Genomic DNA, 23,242 nt, shown 5'->3' on the forward strand with positions numbered 1-23,242 from the left:
TCTAACCATAGACAGCTGCAATGCTGGAGCCCAGTAATGTGCAAACAAAGGGAGAGAATCCATGTGGCTACTTACCACAGAAAATCTCCATCCTGCTTTTCAAAAGAACGCAGGAAGGAAAAGCCCCACTGAGTTAGGGAGGGATGTACCAGGGCTGATGTGCCGGTGTATCACAGTAGTTGTTCCCATGACACTCACAATGTTTGTGAGGCAGCATGATAGGAGGGCAAATTTGCAGTGGGTGGAGAAAAGGTTTAACAGGCAAGAAACAGATTCAGCCATTCGGGATGCTTTAGTGGGCTTTTGTTCATCTACCTCTGGGATACTTCTCATTAGCTGTCAATTTTATTTACCAGAGTAGAGATGGAGAAAGACGGTTGCACTTTTTCAAAAAACCCTGGGAAAGCAACACCAGGAAGAGGCCGCACAACATTTTGGCTTTGCCTCACCCCAGCTGTCAGCTACACAACAGCTGCTCATTTTAACAGTGCCTTGCTGGAGAGACAATGAGTGAACGAGCCAATCTGTGTGACGCATGGAGAGGCACTAGCAAGATATAACAGGAGTTAATGGGAGAGAAGTAAGGGCAGGAAAAACAAGTCAGTGCTGGGAATGAGAGGAAGGAAGGGGGAGAAAAGAAAGCAAAAGGCTACAGACAGAAAAATAAAGGGAAATTCCAAACAGATGTTCCCCAAAAAAAGCAGTCTGAGTATCATGCCCTGGGTGAGAAACCATGTAATCTTTACCGGACATTTGCATTTCATTGGTTCAGACTCAGAAGCAAATGTAGGTAGATCGGAAATGCTCTCAGACTCTAAGGTACAGACCAACGAAATTTAACATAAGGGCTAGAGATGGGAAAAGGAGGAGGTGAGACTACTCAATCAGCCTAAGGGCTCATTTATTCTCTAAGGAAGGGTGTCTGCATTTAGTTAAATAACAGCCCCCCAAATAATCAATGTTACGATCGTCTCTAAAGTGTGGTTTTATTATTTATGACAAAGTTCACAAAAATGTATTTAAAAGAACTTTTTCAAAGAAGGGCATATAGGCTAAACGGAGGGAAAGAGAAGACCAAAATGTTTTTCAATAAAACCTGCATGATTTTTAACAAATCCCCGTAAAACAACACCACATAAAATGTTTGATGAGCGTCTACCAAAAATGTATGTTTGAGTGTCCCTGAGCTTAGCTGGGGAAAAGAGTAGAGAAACAGGTGGTATCTGTACTCAAGCCACGAGGATGACTACCAAGAGGTCCAGGACAAGAGTGCTGATAGCTCTGCGGCTCTGCTGTATGAATCACAAAGGGTGCCCCTCCCCCAGGACAGCAGCCGGCGCTTCACTGCCATTTACTCCCCCGGCCCATGTCCCTGGTCCAGTGAGCAACCTGCTCAAGTGCATGTGGCAGCCCTGGCTGGGAACACGGAGCGGGTGGGACTCACGTTGTCTCAATACATGCAGAAAGTGTGAGAAATAACCCAGGATTCTGAACTGCAGCTATTGGTAAATTTTATGCTACACTGCCTGCCTATCACCTCACGCAGAAGTCTACCTGCCTACGATCTGAGCGAAGCAGGGGTTTCAACGCTTGTCTTCTGTCCCTTCTTAACCTTCTCAGACCCAGCCTCCCAGAAGAGCGACCGCTGACCTATCTGTTTTTTCAGGTCAGGAGAAAGATGGTTTCAACTTTGTGAAAATACATCGCGCTTCCATGGCTAGTTCTAGCGGTCCTATCGAATAACCTCAGTACACACAGCAAATCATCACTGGAAACTTTATATACGTGTCTTCTGAATGGTACAAGAACACTACTGGATTAAGAATCAGAAGACTTGTAGCCAAAACCACTTGTGGTGTTCCGGACAGTGATGATCATGGACAAGTCTCTACATCTCAGTGTGAATAATAATAACCGTAATCACAACAATCACTACCGTGCACTGAATGCTTACCATGTGCCTGCTTTATACATATTAACACATTTAATCTTTACAGTAATCCTAGGAGATGTGGTTATTATCTTTCCAGATGCAGAAACTGAGGCATAAGGAGGCTTAGAGGCTTGTCCAAGGTTACACAGCCGGTAAGTGGCAATAAAACGAGGAGGTGGGATCAGATGGTTAGGAAAGTCCATCCAGCTCAAATGTTATTTGTCATTCCACACCTGGGAGGAAGGTGAATAAATGCCAAAACCGCTCACCAGATTTTCTAAGAGTTTATTCCCCTTGGAATAACACTGACATTCAAGAAATGTTCTATTTGCCACGTTTTATGTAACTCTATTACTCTACTGCTTTAACTCAGCAGAGATAATTCTGGATTTATCTGAATCGCGTGCCTCTGAACACAAGTGGAACTTTTACTATGTAATTTTATCCCTGTACTAAATTTCACTGAATAGTTTTATCAAGCATCGTGTAGAGTAATATAGGCTGCAATATGATGAAATGAAACGTAGGCCCTGGCCCTGGGCAGTCAGAATTTCTGACACAAGTTTACAAAACAAACTATTAGCCTTAAACATCATTTCCAAGAAAGCTGAAAGCTTTCTATTAAAAACTCACTTCCCCAGGAAGTCAGCAGAGAAGAAATCACATTCAGGTCCTCCCCTGAAGGTACTGTGAAGGACAGGCCTCATTTGTGACAGGGCTAATAGAGGTCATCAGAATCGTAATTCACTAACCAACCTTACCCTGTGCAAAACACAACTAAGTACCAGACTCTTAGACCAATTACATCTACCTCTAATGTGATATCACGTACCCAAATTGAGCTCTTTTGTTGGGTTTTGTGTGTTCTATACAGTACCAAAATCCAAACAGTGAAATAAAAGTGTCAGAATCCCCATCTGGAATGATAAGTGTATGTATGAAAATCATCAGATGGTGAACTACCCATGCTAGGAATTTTAAATGGAAAACTAAAATATCTTGATGCCTCAGAAAAGTTTTCATTTAAGTTATTAAGAAAAGTCCTTTGGATGCAATTCAGAAAAATGGAGTGGGTTCTTTGACAAACTTAGTATTTTACATATAACTTCCCAGTGTTTAGGTAGGCGATACCTCAAAAACCACCTCAATACCAAAAATTGCCTAAGGAATTCTGAAATACATAGTAGTCATAGCTTTAAAAATATTAAAAGCAGGTAAATCCAGGTTTTATTACAATCATTATGAGGACAAATATTTTTGAAAGAAAGGTAAACATCAAGATGCCGTCAATAAAGTGTATCAAAATTATAGGTAGTTTAAAATATGGATCCTAGGCACATAACATTTAGTCAAAAAAGCTAAGTGGAGAAGGCCACATATTGTATTACTGGGGTGACCATACTTCATGATTTGCCCAGAATCTTCCTGGTTTATACCTGTTCTACTTCAATTATTAATAACAACCCTTCAAAGCTCAAAGGTGCCTCAGCTTGGTTGATAAATTATATAGTCACTTAAATATGATACATTTCTATAAAGCTCAAAACTAAATAAAACTAACAATACGTACTCTATGAATGTTCGTAATAAAATTCTTTAAGAACTCCAAATAATCCAAAAAGAATGATTTAAAATACATTCAGAGAATATCTGAGGCTGGGGAGAGTTATAGGGCTGAAGAAAAGGAAGGAACACACAGGTAGAAACAACACTGGCAATACTCCAGTTCTTAAATTGGATCGTGAGTCATGAGTACTCATTTGAGTTACGTTTCATAATTAGCATTTTCATACGTTCATACATATGTTTATACACATACAACATGTATTTAAAATATAAAAGGAGCAAAATAGTAAAAAGGGTTAAAACTGCCACCCATGTTTTTAAGATAATAGAACAACCTATCAGGAAATTTATCAGCAATTCAATATCAATTCTGATAGATTAGTAAAAAGTACTTTTCTGGCAGCCAGCCACCTGCATCACGCTAGCAAAATTTACACAGAAAAAAAATTACACCTACTTTGCAGATAAAGGAAAGCTAGTTGCTTGGTGGGTTTGAATGAATGATGTTTGATATAAGAAAGACAGCTGGGATAGGATGAGGCAACTGACAAATAAGTAAACAAATACATAACCCCACGCACATAATAAAGGAAGCAAAAGATACAGAAGTAGTATGCCTACTGAAATAGCTGAATGCAAGAGGTTAATTAGAACATGCACTTCTTATATAAAAATTAGAAGGCAAGAATTTGTATAAATAACAAGGCCTTGAATGTGTGCTGGCAAATTAAGACAAGAAGTATAAACACTAAAGATATTTTAGAAAATAACTGCCATGGTATAAATTAAATAGAAGCCTAAAAACTAAGGCTAGTGCTACCCATGATCTCACTTTCGTGGCACTTATCCACACAGAAGCTTAGTTAACAGAATCATCACAAAACATATGCTAAGAGAATAAATAATTTTCTGGCATAAGCTAAGGTAAATGTGCGAACTGAAAATGTCAAAGTAATTGCTGATTTTATTAATTAGGTGTTTACAGTCATTAGTCAAGTATATTTAGGAACTGGGATGCTTGTATACTTTGGTGATAATTCAGAGCTATGCTCCTAATATGTGGTCCCATCATTAGGTTTTTAAATAGTAAAAGAAATAATGGTATGCATGTTGTTATTGATGAACACTAGGTCTGTATTTACTACAGAGTAAAATAATAATCATTAAGAAGTGAGTACCTGGAATACTTGCAGGAGAAATTGGGCCAGATCGTGACTGGTTGCTTCCTACAGGAGAGCCGACAGGAGAAGGCGATGGGCCCCCAGGGATGCTGGAGAGATGGGGAGATGCGTGTGGAGAGAAAGGCGACTGAGCTGGGTTGCTCTGATCCCCTTGGCTGCTCGTGGACCCGGATGCACTGACTGCTGAGCTCAAAGTTGCTTCCGTTCCCGTGGGGAGGTCATCAATGGAGCCAGACAGGTCCTAAGAAAGAAAGAAATAGCATGCATTTATAGAATAACACATATTTGGACCAATACCTGTTCAGAACACTATTTGAAAATCATAACAATGCCCCCTTCAAAGTTTTTCTAGATAACGCCCAAAATTCAGAGCACGGCCACTTGTTATTAGAAGACTTTAATGAGGTCTCTTGTAAGTTGAACCCATAGGATCTGATCTATCGCTAAAAAGTGAGTAAAGTTGTACCTCCCTTTCACTGAACTATCCTATAGCTTTCCTGTAAGCTGTCAGCATCTAGTCCAACAAACCTGTCAAAGAGTCACAGGGAAAGCACTTTATGCGGTGATGTACCATCCGAATGGAATGCCTGATTCGTAAATGATTACTTCAGTAAGCTGAAAACTATAGGCTTTGGATCCTCCTAGTTAGAAATCAACATTGGAGGACTGTCTGAATTTCAAACTATGATCTTCTAACGTAATAGTCAAAATTGTAACCAAACCTTGTGGTGAGAAATTCTTACATTTTAGGTAATTGCAAAAGTGCTCTTATAGTAAAAGAGTGATGTGTATTTTTATCTCATACTGTGACAATAAATCCCTTTGAAGTTATGTTGGCGGAAATGAGTCCTAATGTTATAACTTACTTTTTATACAGTTTTAAGCTACACAAACAATCTTTAAGGTCCTGTAATTTTATCATAACAACCTCTAGGCAGTTATTAAAATCCTCATTTGACAGACACAGAAACCAAAGATCAGAGTCAAGGTTATTGTTACTAGTTACACCACTGAGGACAGGCGACATCTGCTAAAGATTATGAAGGGAGATTGAGAGAAGAGGAAGGAGGAAACTGTCTTCCACACCCTCATCAGAGTGAGAGGACAGAGCCTTTACTCTGTCTTGCTCATGGCTGTGGCTCTAGGGCATGTGCCACGGCCCCCACCAGCAGGAGTCAGTACATCAGTGCAGGCCTGCCGCAATGGCTGGGCTCCCAGATCACTAAGTCTGCAAACCCAGGTGAGACCCGGAGCTAGGTGCTGAATGAGCCCTAAAGACTGAGAGGCAGGATAAAAGATATTTGCCTTGATAATCTAGGACTAAATACTGCAGAATGGGATCAGAAATACCAGGTTATGCTACTGTCTGCAAAGCATATTCAACACTAATTGACATCTTCCACTCATGCAATTTTATTAATGTTTAATTTTACCTCACTGCTTACTACTGGGACTGCTGAAACTAGGGCTTTGGAAACTGGTGGAGGAAGATGCTTAGGATTGGAAGAATGAATCTAGACCAGGAAGTACAAAGGGGGCCAGGTAAAGCAGAGCTGGTTAGAGCTCTTCCGGGGACCCCAAAATGTCACAAAGCAAACTCAGGATCAGGATCCTAGGCTCCTGGAAAGTTTATCTGTTAACCATCTGTTATATAATTAACTTCTCTTTTATTAACAGCAAAATGGCCAATGATTAAAAAACACGTTCTAAAGAAGAGCTGATGAAAATCTCACACAAAAATGAATGTTACAGAAAAACAAAAATTTCTTATGCTAAGAAGAATAACATTTAAGTAAAACAGAGTAATCTTCAATGTCATATAACTGAGCTTATAAGTAAGAAACATTAATAGTAGCAGGTGATTGAAAATATCACCTCCTAGAAAAAGTATCATCTCCAAAATAAAATGGGGCAAACTGAACCACATTTTCAGAATTCAGAGAAAAAATATATCAACATCTCTACTTAGGGCACGTGAGATGCATGATTTTGCACATGTTCAGCTGGTAAAACATTGTATTCAGCTTGATTACTGGGCTCAACAATAGTTCGATTCAGACTTTCAGAATTTTTTGTGAAGCCAGGTAGAAACAGAGGAAGATTATTAAGCAAGTAATATGCTACATCCAATGTAGAAAGTATTCACACTTCAGCAATCAAGGCAATTACCTGAGTTCCTGGAAACAAAACTTAAGCTAATAGATGTGTGCACATGCACACATGCAGAGGTGCTGAATGCTGAAAGGGACAACAGGACAGGATTCCACCCATTCCTCCCACCCCAGGCTGAATGCTGAGTTGCCTGACATCTGCCCCCCACCCCACCCCCACCGTCTCAGAGCCAGGGAGGGCGGGGGGGGGGTCTAGAAGAGTGGCTGGGTCCTGGGTAATTCTTAAAGCATTCCCTTCCTAACCTGATATAACCAATTCACAGAAGTGCGAAGGGACACACCTGTGGGCTCCAGGACAAGGCAAGCTATGGCCTGAGGGCTAAAAGCAGACCCTACCTATTCCGGCTCCACCTGTAAGCCAAACATTTTTAAATGACTGAAAAAAAATCAAGAGTAATATTTTGTGGGGCTTCCCTGGTGGCGCAGTGGTTGAGAGTCCGCCTGCCGATGCAGGGGACACGGGTTCGTGCCCCGGTCCGGGAGGATCCCACATGCCGCGGAGCGGCTGGGCCCGTGAGCCATGGCCACTGAGCCTGTGCTCCGCAATGGGAGAGGTCACAACGGTGAGAGGCCCTCGTACCACAAAATAAATAAACAAACAAACAAACAAATAAATAAAAAAGAGTAATATTTTGTGATATATTAAAAATATTTGAAATTCAAATTTCGGTGTATACAACATCTTACCGGAACACAGTCACAGCCATTCCTTTTATGTATTGTCTATGGCTCCCTTTGGGCCACAATGGAGACCTTGACAGAGATGGTAGCCCTCAAAGCCTAAAACGATTTACTATCCGGCCCTTACAGAAAAAGTGTGCCGACCTGCGGTATCTAGTATAGCGTCTAATGCCTTTGCCTCTTCCTTGGGGGAAACAAAAGAAGGACAGGTCTCAGCTGAAATGCATGGTGACCTGTGTGTCAGGAATTATACAAGCTTCACCAAGAACAGGGACCGACTCCACATCTACACCCGCCTGGAAAACCTGAGTGGGAGCCACACAGAATTTTCCTCTTTAACGGTATCAGCCCCTGGTTAAGAATGGGTGGTGGGCTCCGTGCACAGATATACTCTCTAATACCTAACAAATGTATATCATGCATGAATAAGGGTCCATCACGTAAGAATCAGTTGGGAGGAAATATGCTTTTCATGATTTCTTTAAAGAAAAAAACTTGGTGCATAACTAGATATAAAATCTTTATCTTCTATTATACTACGATACAGAATTCAACAGAAAAGACAACATAGATTCAGTTTTTAAAGACATCACTATTTGAAGTTAAATAATTTTATGCAAATCTTTCTTCATAAAAAAACAAACTGTTACTTTGAAAATTTTAAAATTCTCTACAGTACCTATAAATTCCTTCCCTGTCCTCCCTTAAAATTCCATGTCATGGTTGAAAAAGTGACACGGATGGGTGTTAAGAGAGCTTCATTCAAGCTGCAAAGGCATGAAAAACATTTCTGTTGTTCAACAAGCTGATCGAAGAAATATCAAGAGAAAAATATAAAAATGGTGGCTTTCTTAGTGTTCACAAGTCATCAGAATTTCAGTGCTGACTACACCTCAGTGTAACAGAAGAGTAATAAAAAGATATAATTTCTATATTACTGTTATACACACACGTATCTTTTATATGTAAATTATAGAGAAATATTCCCGCCCTGCAGATACTTAGGGTATCCATATGTATAGCTATCTTAAAACGTTAATAAAAGAAGTTCAACAGTGGTTTAAACATTCAGCCTAGTTAACAAAGAAGCTCTGTAACGAATACCCCTCTAGAGGACAATTTAGTCAGCAGGGCACCAACTCTATTCTTCTTTTATAAGTACTATCAGATCTATGAGGCCTGTGAAGAACAGAGAGACCTTACTGCATCTCATTCTAACCAAGCCACCTTCAAGCTACAGTGCTTCCATTTATCTTGCTGGAAAGCTGGCAGGTAAGGTAATTGCAGGGAGGACTCTTTTAAGGGGCTGGAGTCCCCCTGCCCCACAGCATTCCTTACATCCTTCCTCTTTATTGATGGAATGACTGCTAAGGCAATGACTTCATGGGCTCATGCATAGTAAATTCAATATTTTGCCATGACAATTTGATTTGGCAAAATCTTGCGATCAAGTTCGGTTTTCAATATCTGACATCACTCAGAATGCCGAATACTTTCCAGCACACCCAAAATAATACAACCCCTACTATCAGCGGTTAGTTTATATTTAGAAAATCAATGCCGCTTTTTGGAAAAGCTTGTTTTACTTTAAAATTTAATTTAAATGCAAGTTCCCTGCAAAGACTTTCCCCTCTGTAACCATCATCCTTCCACCCTCCGCCCATGTAAAATTTTCATTCTAACCCAAGTGACAAGTACAAGAGATTTCACTGTGCTTAGAACGAAATGCCACCGGGGAGCAATAACAATCCTATCAGACTCTGACAAGAGAAACACTTATGAACTAACACAGAGCACAAATATGTTCCTGATTGACATGACGGGATAGGGTGGGGGAGGGCAGTGACAGAGGAACGTATATAAGAACATGCCAGGAAGGAGCACAGGAGGAACTTTTAGAGATCTGCAAATATATAAAATAGACATACAACATTAAGTATAAATATGTCTGCATACTATATATGATCCTCCCTAAAAATACTTGATGTTCATATATTATGACTTACTACCTCTAGAGACATCTTTGGTTTTGATGGTAATCAATTTATCTGATAAGTTAGTTTACTAAGGGATACATTCAGTCAATGCTGGTGATGTCTTACTGTCTTGAACTGGGAATAAGCTAGAAAATTTTACTCCCTTGTTTAATTAAATAAGTGGGTTTTTTAAAAAAGCAAATCAACTCCAAAATACTCTCAGCTACGGTTCTCAATACAATTAGTTGACGGTGTTATATCAGCCACTGGTAGAAAACTGCAAAGCGTCACACACACTGGGCATCTCTTGCTCAGAAGTGCCCCAAGAGAGGATGAGGATAAACACTGAATTAGAAACAGAGAGGATATTTCAATCAATGAGATGAGTTCAGGTCTCCTGTTTAAGGATTTTTATACGATACAGTTAATGATTTCTCATTGTGACTTCCCATGGGCTTGAAGCACAGGTTAAAATGGCAGCCTGATGGTCTTTCAAAAAGTCTCTCATGATCTTCAAACGCAGAAATAGTGTCTCTTCTCCTTTTTAGAATATTGAATATCAAATCCTGGCATGCGGTTTTTCTTTTTCTCTCTCCAACTAGACCCTAACTTTCTTAAGGGCAGTGACTCCTCGTGCCAGGTCTGGTGTTAGAGAGGAGCATTTGGCTGGTCACTGGTCAGTGCCACTGAATTTATAAGCTCTACAGTAAAATGCAGCTGCAAATACTGTACAAAGTAAGCCAGCACACGCACACATTTCTGAATATTTACCATAAATGCTCTAGTGAAAACGACTGAGATCGCTATTAAAATTTACCACTGAATTCTCGGCCCTCTGTTTCCAATTAGCATCCTGGAGGCCAAGCATCTAGCCTCGTTAGATGCTTAGCTCTTTGGAAACACACTGTAAAATCACTTCATACCCTCCAACCTTATTTTAGAACTATCATTTCAGACATGGGATACAAATACACCTTGAAGTTGATATTAGAATTGAGCCAATAATTTGACTGACATATATACACAAAAGGAAAAACCTCACAGTGACTGTTTAATTTCCATGATGTTTGTAGGCTTCTTTTCAGCACAAACCCATGTAACAGTGCATTTCAAAGACGCCCACCAAAGTCCCTGCTGCTTTCATTTGTCTAGACAGCAAATGAGTTAAAAGCTTAGACTTCCTGTCTAAATGAATTAAAAAATGCAAAGGCACAGAAAGGCAGAATCCACAAAGAAAATCCTTCCAAGCACTAACTTTTAGGCCTGCAAAGCATCTTCTTACAAAGTTATATATATCTCCCTTTCTTCTTAAACATGTCCAATAACAAGTATTTATCTCTTTGTTATATGTGACAATATATACAATCCTTAGCCTTAATATGTAGAAGGTCAACTGGAAAAAAAAATTTGATCTTAATTTAAAAATAGTCACAAGCTCAACAAATGACAAATTCATATCCAAAGCCAGGGATAACACAAGGAAAATTAATGAGTCAGAATTCATTTTAAGGGAGGTAGCCAAGAACCATTTTGGGGGGAAATTACTTTCACCTGATTCATTTGTAGTCTTTCTCAAGCAAAGATTCCATTACGGGTAACTCTCATTTTAAAGGGACATATATAAGGATAATCAGCTAATCTGATACTTTACAAAAGCAGGCCTCAGAATTAAGCATACTATCATAAGCAAAAATTTTTATAATGGTTATATTTCCTTTGATTTTAAAAAAATTCACACCCAAAATAAAAGCTATCCTCAAAGGTCCTTGGGTTAGAAACCCCTGATATGAAATGTGCTGTCATTCTAAATTTAGAAGTGGTGAACAATGTAAGTATGAAATATGCATCATGTAAGGGAATTTTTCTCCATTGCACAGGCCTCAGGGGGATCCTAAATTATTCTGTTTTTGAACTCTGCCCAGGAAGAGTCTCTGCTCTTCCACTATTAACAGCAGACATTATGTAGACCAGCAATAACAGCACATAGACCCGTAACCACAGTATGGGCAGTCTTAAACTTAAAAATAATTTGGTAAGAAAATTTATTTTACAGTTATCTTTTGGTTGCACGGAATTTGGGATTAACACTGTCCTCTTGGTTACCATCCTAGGCTACCCTTTCAGGTGATGATGATGACGTTCATGATCACGATGATTTGATGTTTAGCGATAACAACTGTGACTACCATTCTCCATAGCAGAGATATTATGTACATTTTCTTTCATGAGGAGACTACAGCGCCTTGTGAGCTCCAGTCCATTGTTCCTACCAGGCAAAATGTTTTTTAACTGATTTCATTGTCCAAAATAGCCAGGACCCTTCTCGACCTCAAGTCAAGGCCCAAATCAGTGCTGAAAACACTAAAAAAGACTCACATATGAATAAGTGCTGGCCCTTTGTTATTTCTAAGGGCAATGGCATCTTAAAGAATATTCTAATTAATACAAACGACAGACTACTGGGGGAAAATAAAACTATATAATAAAGTGAGAATACTGAATAATTTGGGGAGAGATATTTGTACTGAGTCTTACCCTTAGGCAGGCATGCCCTCTCTAAGGTTAGCAGATGGAGCTGCGGGGTGGGTAGGTGGGAGGCAGTAGGGGAAAAAAAGGTGGAAGACAGTTTTTACATGTGGATGACATTTTATGTTTAAGTTGGCCTGTATAGGTTGACCTTGTACACTTAAATGTCCTCCTTTCATGGAGTCTCAATGAAAAGAGACAAACAGCTAAACAGAAATTCTAAGAAAAAGCGAACTAACAAGTGTGGAATAAAGAATGGTACGTCTTCAGCCAGTGCACATCTGCCCAGGGGCTGCTGTCTGACACAGGTTCAGACTAGGAGTGAAGGTGTGCCCTGTGGACAAATGGAGGGCAGAGAGAACAATGTGTGAAGGCAAAAAACACTAAGGGAGGCCATGCCCCTTGGGAAGGGTGAGGAGATCAGAGAGGCTGGAAAAGCAGAGCGAGAGAGGATGAGGCTGAAGAGGCAGTGTGAATGACTTCATATGCCCACGCCAAGGAATACGGGCTTACAGTTTTAGGAACTAGGGGGCCAACAGAGGTCTGAAAGGTGAGTTTTAATATTATCAAACAAACAGACAAAAAAATACAGTGGGTGCCAAATGAGAATTGATAAACGTTTTAAGCCAAAAAAAAAAAACCCTTGTTTTCAAATGTTTATGAACAAAGAATGCTTTAAATGTGATTAAAATGACAGGTACCATTCAAAAATAAATTTGTAAAACTTAAAAAAAAATCTATATATTTTTAGCACTATATAACATTTAACAAGTAAATGAACAAAAACAAAAAGTGCCTCAATAACTACAGTCCAGGTTAAATATTAGCGTGCTTTCTAACTGCAATAATTTCACGAGGCTACAGGCATCCTATTCCTTTCATTTATATGTAAGAATTAACGGATAAAATGAATTGAAGGGTAATAGCCTTTACCCTTAAAATAGCACAACAGTGTCTAAAAACTAATTATGAGTAACATAATTTAACAGATTATGTTCTTTAACTATATATTCTATTCCAAATCGGTGACTCTGAAGACATTTAGTTACAAAGGAGGAAAATCCGCTCATGACATGTAGGGGCAGGGATGTGGGTTTATGGGTTGGTGCTTTACAAATATCAATGCCAGGTATGAAACTATAAGTATGAATGACCCACGTGCTTTGAAAGCAAATGGACAAACTAACAAGATCCGTAAATATGTAAGATTTAGAGTTTGTCTACTGATATGAGGTCTTATTGCTGAAAGTACATCATAAATTTTTATGGCAGAAGAGCAATCAACACCAACTTTTTTGCATCTCTCATGGTAAAAAACAAAAAAACCCGACTATTGTTTACCTAGAAGTACAATGCTTAGCACATAGAAATTCTGAAAATAAAACTTAAAAACAAAGAGGCATGAACCCTCAGGAGACATCTATTTCTTCAGTATATAGCAATGAAATACTTTAAAATAGTAAGACGTATAGGAACTGCAAATAAATTAGCAACTTAAAAAAACAAAAACAAACAAACAAAACCTCACAAATTGTACCGAGTCTACATGGAATAAAGGGAAGTTCTGTCACAGAATAATGCTAAAACTTCGGTTTTTTTTTTTTCTTTTTTGCGGTACGCGGGCCTCTCACTGTTGTGGCCTCTCCCGTTGCGGAGCACAGGCTTCGGGCGCGCAGGCTCAGCGGCCATGGCTCACGGGCCCAGCTGCTCCGCGGCATGTGGGATCTTCCCGGACTTGGGCACGAACCCATGTCCCCTGCATCCGCAGGCGGACTCTCAACCACTGCACCACCAGGGAAGCCCTAAAACTTCGTTTTTTGACATTTTCTGCAGTCACGTGGAGCCCTATGAACATACATACTTGTTCTACATCCTTCACTGGATTTTTAAAACCTTTTGTTTTGAAGTGACTTTAGACTTACCCCAAAGTGGCAAAGACAGTACTCACTGTTCTTTCACTCAGTTTCCCTTAACGTTAACATTTTACATAGTAACCACGGCATGTTTATCAAAACTATGAACTTGACATCAGTACAATACTATTAATGAAACACAGACTTAATTTGCATTTTACCAGCCTTGCCAGTAATGTCCGTCTTCTGGTCCAGGACCCAATCCAGGATACATGTCACATTTATTCACCTTGTCTCCTTAGTCTCCTCCAGTCTGTGACAATTTCTCAAATCTTTCCTTGTTTTTCACAACCACGACACATTTGAAGAGCACTCCTGAGGTATTTTGTAGAATGTCCTTCAATGTGCGTCTGTTTAATGCTTTCTCATGGTTAGGCTGGGGTTATAGATTTTGGGGAAGAATACCACAGAAGTGAGACCTCCTTCGCAAAGCAACATATAGGGGTATGATATCAACACGACTTAGTACAGGTGATGTAGACTTGGATCACCTGGTTAAGGTGCTGTGTGCCAGGTCCCTCCACTGTCAAGTTGCTCTTTTGCCCTTTCCACACTCTGTTCATGAGGAGGGAGTCACTGAACCCAGCCACACCCAAGGGAGGGCAATTAAATTCCACCTCTTGGAGGAGGCTTATCAAAGAATTAGTGCATGTATGTTAAAGCCACACAGTAATTAGTACATATTTGCGGGGATATATTTGCAACTATGCACGTATCTGTTTCACCTTCAAGTTTTGCCTAATTTTAGTATTTATCAGTCGATCTTGCCTGCAGCACTACTCTAGTGTTCTAATAGTGTTGATTTTCTATTTCCTTCATTCCTTTTACATTTATTATCTGGAATTCTTATGTAGGAGGAGATGTCCTGTCTCCATTCATTTTTACATGGTCAAGACAATCGTCTTATACATCTTTTTGGTGCAACTTAAGTTCCTTTATGATGATTAGGTGATACTCTTATCAACACTAAATGGTAGTAGTACCTCCAATCGAGATTTCATGATCATAAGATATGGGAGAGAGAAAAATATGCACTCTTTGCTTTTCCAGACACAGCTAGAAGCATATAACTTAGTATAATCACTTTGGACAACAATTCGTAAGCATCTTGTAAAGCTAAAGACGCATCTATCTTATGACCCAGAATGTCCACTCCTAGGTTTATACACTGGCACATGCATATATATACAAGCACAGTAGCATTGTTTCAGTACTGTAACAGTAAAAAAAAAATGGAGACAATCTGATTTTCCAGCAATATAAAATCAAGAGATATATTCAGAAAATGGGATACCATACAGCAATGAAACTGAATGAGCTAGAACTAAAAACGTTAATAGGGGGCTTCCCTGGTAGCGTGGTGGTTGAGAGTCCGCCTGCTGATGCAGGGGACATGGGTTCGTGCCCCGGTCCGGGAAGATCCCACATCCGCAGAGCGGCTGGGCCCGTGAGCCATGGCTGCTGAGCCTCCGTGTCCGGAGCCTGTGCTCCACAACTGGAGAGGCCACAACAGTGAGAGGCCCACGTACCGCAAAAACAAACAAACAAAAATGTTAATAGGAAGCTCACAAACAATACTGATAGAAAACTGAACAAAAATCTCAACGTAGCAATACTGAACTAATACAGAAGAGATGGAACAAAAAGAAAGTAGTGGACTGTTAACCTGGTAGTGGAAATTCAAAGTCTAGAGCAGCAGCAGTTAAGCAAAGCTCAGAAGAGGTAACGAGAGTGGGAGTAGCATTGTCTACGGAATAGAGGGGAGAACGAAACGAACCTCTGCACTGTCCACTCAATTAAGCCCCACTTCCTTCCAAGACCCGTCTGTTACTATCCTGGTACAGTCTCCCCCGACATCTACAGCACCAGAATGAGCTACACAGCTCCTTCCTCTATGATCCCACATCGTATTTATCAACTACAGAACTTCCCGTGTTGAGTTTTAATGAATTGTTAGCATCTGCTACAATGCAAACTCTGGAGTAGGACCACTTACATTCAAACTTCGGCTTTGACACTGACCCTGACCGTGGGCAACATACTTAACCTTTCTGTGCCTCACTCTCCTCATCTATAAAATGGGGGAAATACTAGTATCTGTCAAAAAGAGTTGTTGTGAGAATTAAATGAGAAGTTATACGTAAAAGAATTAGCCCAGTAGGATCTCCGTTAAGTGTAAGCTATTATCATTATTAACCATAAGGGAGAGGCAGTGGGTTAGAGAGCCCGAACCGTGTGTCACTGGGGATACAGTGCAAGACAACAGTGTTACTGGAAGCAAGTGGCTGAAGAGTGAAGAAGAGGCAGGGAAATGTGCCCTCCCCATGTTTCCTGATCCCAGGGGGTACCGGTGAAGGCTCTGCAGGCCCTAGGGGAACCAAGTCGAGCAAGAGTTAGGAATCCGGTTAAAAAAAACGGAAACCCAGACAGTAGCAACCAAAGAGAAGGGGAATTATGTGTAGAAGAGGTAGGTTTTTTTGTTTACTTTTTGTTTTCAGGTGTCCGCTCCATCATTCATAAGCTCTTTAATGAGTAAGACAAAGACGGCCTGCACCGTTTATGAACACAGGTTTTCAACAATAATCCTATCAATGAAGTTATAACAAATATTTGAGTACTGGAAAGTGGTTAAGAAAAACACCCATCATGACTCACTATTTAAGAATCACAAATGCAAAAGTATTACCACAGAGAGACCATTATGCTGTAGAAGAAAGAGTGCTGGCTGCAAGAGGAGTTTAAAGCTCGGTGCCACCACTGATCAGCTATGAACAAGACAATCTAAACTTTTGTTCAGTTGTAAAATGGGGATTATAATGTTTATTATCTCAATCACTCAATATAATGAATAAAGCAAATGATATGGAAATTGTGAAGAATATCACTTTTAAAACATAAGATGGGGCTTCCCTGGTAGTGCAGTGGTTGAGAGTCCGCCTGCCGATGCAGGGGACACGGGTTCGTGCCCCAGTCGGGGAAGATCCCACATGCCGTGGAGCGGCTGGGCCCGTGAGCCATGGCCGCTGAGCCTGCGCGTCCGGAGCCTGTGCTCCGCAATGGGAGAGGCCACAACAGTGAGAGGCCCGCGTACCGCAAAAGAAAAACCAAAACATAAGATATTATTTCCTGAGGCTTATTTATATATTAGATACAAGATTCAAATCACTTGTTTTAAAGAATAAGTCAGAAATATAATAATAATGAAATAAATACTTAGGCCATATCAATTCAAATCACAATCTCCTTCCTTAAATTCATATCACCCTTTGTATTAATGTCAAAAAATGTAAAAACAAGAGTTGTTTCATTTCTTCAGTGTTAAAAATTTGAAGGAAGTTTTAAATTATCTTGTTAGGGGCTCCCCTGGTGGCACAGTGGTTGAGAGTCCGCCTGCCGATGGAGGGGACACGGGTTCGTGCCCCGGTCCAGGAAGATCCCACGTGCCGCAGAGCGGCTGGGCCCGTGAGCCGTGGCCATTGAGCCTGCGCGTCCGGAGCCTGTGCTCCGCAACGGGAGAGGCCACGACAGCGAGAGGCCCGCGTACCGCAAAAAAAAAAAAAAAAAAAAATCTTGTTAAACACGGAAAGAGTCTAATAGCTTCAATAACAGAAAGTGTTTTTATATTTCCATTGGAATCATTTTTAAGATGGCTGAATTTTTTAGAAAAAAGTAGAGAATCCAGAATTTTTTTTTACATGATTAGCCTGACTGCATTACAGATGGAAATGCTGTGTAAAGGCTATTTTTATATTTTAAAGTGAAATGCAATACATGCAACACTCCCCCCAAAGCCAAACTTAAAAACATGCATTTTTCTCATTTTCAGTTATGATTTACAGACTCACTCAGATGAGAGGTTGTTTTCACCCTTGTACAGGGGCAGCCGGTCACTCAACACCTCAAGTGCTAGCACTGAAGGACAGTTTTACGTAACAAATCTCCCTAAGAGCATATAACCATTTTATAATATAACCATTTTATAATATATTACTTCAAACTACTGCTTGAAAGGCGCTGGTTATAAACCTATTCAGGGTTTCAGACAGGAACTTCTAGTACCAATAATAACAACGATGATGAGGATCATAGTATCAGTAAAGAAGGGCCTGAGTTAGGTCTTGAAGTCCAGCATGTTTCACACTCAACCACACCACCTCCCAACAGAGCCATTTGTGTGCTAGGCAAGGGTATGAGGTACTGTACCTCACACGAACAGGTTAATTATCCTGTTGCTTGGAGCGTGTTCCCAGGCCAACAAGAAGAATAGAGTTTTCTCTGATGACCACTTTAAGTGGTCTCAAAGACGGCATAAACAAATTAAGACGCAGGATTCTGAAGGGCAGAAGGGTAAAATTCACATTTCCTTAGCCTTCTAAAACCTTTGAACAAGGGAGACACCCAAATAACCTGACTCGCAAGCCCATCACATTGCTGAATTGCTCTTTGTCCCAGTAAATCGTACGTTTTGAAATAAAATTGGACTTAAACTCTTCATCAACCTAAAAATCCCTGGAAAGTGCTATGAAGCCTCCTTCTGAATCTCTACATCTTATTCCCCTCCTCTAATGACTTACTTTTAAAATGCGTTTATTAGATGTTAGTTTTCTCTTGAATATTTGTATTGTATTGGGGGTGGGAGCTTGCAAGGAATCGGGCTCTGGAACCACAAAGCTGCCCCCAACGCTAGCTGCTCCCTCACTGACTCAGAGGACTCAGGCAAGCGACTGAGTGCCATCAGCCGCCACCTCTCATCCGCACGCAGTACAGGGACAACAGAAGTAATGACCTCACAGTGCTGGGTGGGGTTAAATGAGGTAAATGCTCTGCATAAAGCACTAAGCATGCTGCCTGGCGCCAGATAAGTGCTCATTAAATATTTACTGTAATGTAGGTACACAGTAATAGTGTAGCGGTTAAAAGCATAAATTCTGGAGTAAGAGCAGTTTGAAATCAAGTCCCGGCTCCATCGTTTCTTCACCTAATCCTGGGTAAGTTACTTAACTTCACTGAGCCTCAGACTCACCATCTAAAATAGGAGGGAAATATTAATAATGCCATGGTGAGGATTACATATAATTATGAAAAATAAGTATTAAGCATATAGTAAATGTTCAATAAATAGTTGCTATGTATATAAATGCATATATACACATATAACCATACACACATTTCAAATATGTATGTTTTTTAAAAAGCCCTGTTTATAATGTAAAACGCATTTTGAATACAGAATAAAGACTTTACAAATGACTTCTAGAAAAATATCTCACTTATAATAAGATGGATGAGTAAACAGCAGTGGCATGAAGGTATCCTTCTGTTCTTTAACAAATACTTAACAGATAATATAATGTGCGTTAGGAAAATAGTATAATATTAATTGTTAACATAACTAAGTAAAACAGCCTTTGGCATTTCTATAAAATGTAGTGTCACCAATTATAAACAGTGCACAAGAAGGAGGGCACTGATTGGAAAAGGTAATCAGCCCAGGTTGTGAAGTCTTGGTTCAAATCTGCGCCATCAGTTCTTAGTGGTGTGAATTCGGCAAGTGAATTAATATCCCAAAGCCTCAGTTTCTTCACCTATAAAATGGATCTGACTCAAAGAGGTGGCAAGAACTAAATGAGTTTAATCAAGAATCCATTTAATAAACATTAGCCATCATGAGTTTGATTTTTATTACGTCACATAGTATCCAGATAAATTTAAAACAATATTTCTTGTTCACATCTAGAAAACTACATGTTAAAATGGCAAAAAACTAGAAACCACTTAAATATGAATTTACTAGTGGGCTATCTAAAACTACATACTAATTATTAGAAATATATATTTTAAATAATGTAATTTTTACTGAGTGAAAATCAGTAGTAACAGTAGAAAAACAACTACTAGTATCTAATTTATGTAAAACAGTAGAAAATATTTCACGAACATATACATTTATGTATACGTGTAAAATATGTGTGTGTGCACATATCTTTTTAACCCTTGATGCTCAACAAAATTTTAACAGTGGTTATTTTATGTGATTGGATCTGGGAGGATTTTCTCTTTCTTCCTTGTACTTGAGCAGTTATTTTAATAAATGCTGAAGTTTTTTGTGAAATAAATAAAACAAAAGGCAAACCTACAGATTTCAACAGTCTTTAACAAAAGTCCATTTAAAAGATGGGAAATAGCTGCACAGTAGTAGCATTAAATCATATTAGTATTTTCAGAATAGATGTTAAAACTTAATGCAAAAGTATATGGTAATGAAATAACGAGACAAAGCTGGACAAATACAAATTATGCTCACATGCATACTTTTCACATTCTTTCAGGCTAAGGTATTTTAATAAAATTTTCCTCATGGTCTTCATTAGCATGCACATGTACATGCATGTACATACTTCATGTACATACTTGAGTAAGATGGCGGAGGAAAACTTTAAAAATCAAATTTTAGGCAAACGGAATACAGCAAAAATATAAATATTGATTTTAATAGTACGGCCTCATGATACAGCAGGCCCCAGCCTGACAACGCAACCGCTGAAAGTGATGAACACTCAACATACACAGACACAGGCACTTTTAGTTAAATGGGTTCCACGGAGCTGGTTCCCCACAGAAGCTGGCATCTTGAACCCAAGGAGTCTCAGAAGAAACAGAAGTCACATGTCTATCAATATTTTAGACAGAATCTAATACAACTGTAAATCTGTCATTGTTGGCAACACTGAAGAAGTAGGACCAGTTAATAGGAAACACTGAATACCACTGCTTCAGGTTTCTCTGTCTTCTATGGTCTAAATAACTCCATACAGAACACTGCCGTCAAAGGTCTCGCTGTAAGTGTTACATGTTCAAAATTATTGATTTCCTTTTACTTCCAAAGAAAACTACAATTGTAAACACAATTCTCTTTGTGAATTGATGCTTTTAAATCTATTTCATTTGGAAATTGTAAAAGAAAGCAAGCAACCTGAACACTTAAAAGTATCAAAATGGAGTTTAAATAATAAGCGAAGTATAAAATTATAACCGGAGGTAAATTTGTTCTACTGAGCTCACTTTAACTTCTAGAATGAGTAACCACATGTGACTGTTTAGGAGTGCCACAATGGTCCACCAGTTTGTAGACTGTGATATGACTTTCTACGATTTGTCCTAGTGTTGAATATACCTGTCTCTTCTTGCCTTTCTGTATGCTGTTCACTTCTGAATTTTCCTCAACACTGCTAAGTAGATAAGACATCGTATTAAGGAAAAGATGGATTTTGGCTCTGAGAATAAAAGCAATATACTTTTAAAGCATGTATATAAAGACTGGTGAAAACTACTTATGAATTAAATAAAAGAGGAGTGAAGGAAAAATGTAAAACTACAACAAGCATAGCAATCTGTTATGAGCTGAATGAGTGCCAGTTTGTGGGCCTCGGGGCTCGGTAGGATTTCTCTGTACAGTGCCAAACTCCAACAATATTGTTATGGTTAGAAAGGAATTTCTCACGAGAGCTAACAAAGGCAGAAGGTCATAAATAAACCCAGCAGGATTGCCTTGTCAGTTCTCATTATTAGCGCTGCAGGTACTTGCTTTCCTGTGGGCTTCTTACAGGTTCATTTAAGTGTAAGAGTTCCTCCTTGAAAACTCAGATACTCATAAATAAAATGGTTCTTAATCCAGCAAAGAAAAATACTTGAAAAGTAAGAAAATAAGTAAGCAAGTAAATAAATATAGAAAGGACAGAAGCACGGCCAACGGCAGAGCTTAGCCTGGCGTTTCCGAAAGCTGGAGCACCTTCAGTCCTGGCCTTCGCAGCCCAGCAGTGACCAACAGGATGCTCTGCTTTCTCACCACAATAACAGTCTGCAGAATTCTATCTGGGCAGGAAGTGAAGCTGAGCTCCTAAACTGATGCTGACATGTGTTATCAACTGAGGGAAGCACAGCTGTGTGATCATTACTGCAATTATGAAGTGACATTTAGTGTTAACTTTATTTTACTGAGGATTTTTAACTAGTAACAAAAAAAGGAGGTACAAATCTACTAATGACAGAGATGTTGATTTTTAGCAATTAAAAAATAGGAATGTATTATTGGGTCTCTAAAGATAAACATTACCTTTTGCATAAGGCAAATTGACATCTTAAGAGCTCTTATCAATGCCTCTTAATAGAACAGAAGATTTAGTTTTGTAATATTTAAAAAGTGAGATGCAAACCTCAATTCTTTCTTAATTTTAAGTCCTTGTATTCTAAGAAGGGCTGAGAACAAACTTCCAATTATCCCAATACACATAATAATCCAACAGAGAAAAAAACCTGATAAACTTGATTCCATTTACTAAGTCAAAACGAAGACATATTTTTCTTCAGCAACAACAACATATTTCATGGTGTCATTTATTTTCTTTAAAAGGAAAAATAAAATAAGTATCTTTAAGTAATATAAACAAAGGAGAAATATATCAGAAAACTAAATAGAAAATAAAAATCCTCAGTAGTGCCACTATTTAGAGCTAACCAAATTCTAATACTTTGCCATATTTCCTTCTAGTCTTTTTCCTTAAGAAGAGCAAAACAGCATATCTTTTTTTTCTTTTTTATTTATTTATTTATTTATTTTTAGCTGCGTTGGGTCTTTGTTGCTGCGCGAGAGCTTTCTCTGCTTGCGGCGAGTGGGGGCTACTCTTAGTTGCGGTGCGCGGGCTTCTCATTGCAGTGGCTTCCCTTGTTGTGGAGCATGGGCTCTAGGCGTGCGGGCTTCAGTTGCAGCACTTGGGCTCAGTAGTTGTGGCTCGCGGGCTCTAGACAGCAGGCTCAGTAGTTGTGGCGCACGGGCTTAATTGCTCCGCGGCATGTGGGATCTTCCCGGACCAGGGCTCGAACACGTATACCCTGCATTGGCAGGCGGATTCTTAACCACTGTGCCACCAAGGAAGCCCCCAAACAGCATATCTCTAAGCACAATGTGTATACAAAAATAAATAAGGCACCAACTGACCTGTCATCCTCTATCAAAAAAAATGAACATTTTTCCCAGCTGATTTTCAGCTTTATAATTTGTGAAGTTTTTATGTAATTGTAAATTTTAAAAATTCTAAGTGTCCCACATCACCCCCTTTAAGAGAATAATGAAAGTTTCCAAGAATAGAAAGTTGTTCTCAGAGGCTAGGATGCTGGAATACCAATTTGTGCAGTTACTTAGTCAGTTATAGAAACTTGGCTATTAAGTGCGGGTGTGTTATAAAGAAAGGTATGTTTGCAGAATTACTTTTCACTGGCTTGCAGCCTCTCATTACCT

General features: G+C 39.3%; 1 protein-coding gene across 8 annotated transcripts in view; it reads right to left on the minus strand.

Annotated features, from left to right (window-relative positions):
- ARID1B (AT-rich interaction domain 1B) overlaps window positions 1-23,242 on the minus strand; it is a 413,915-nt gene that overhangs the window by 119,511 nt on the left and 271,162 nt on the right. For all 8 annotated transcript variants that reach the window (XM_060029731.1, XM_060029728.1, XM_060029725.1 and 5 more), the window contains one exon: window positions 4,678-4,921. In XM_060029731.1, the coding sequence (XP_059885714.1) occupies window positions 4,678-4,921 (244 nt within the window). The remainder of the gene's footprint in view (window positions 1-4,677; window positions 4,922-23,242) is intronic.

This window comes from Delphinus delphis, chromosome 14 (assembly GCF_949987515.2).
Source record: "Delphinus delphis chromosome 14, mDelDel1.2, whole genome shotgun sequence".
Taxonomy (NCBI): Eukaryota; Metazoa; Chordata; class Mammalia; order Artiodactyla; family Delphinidae; genus Delphinus; species Delphinus delphis.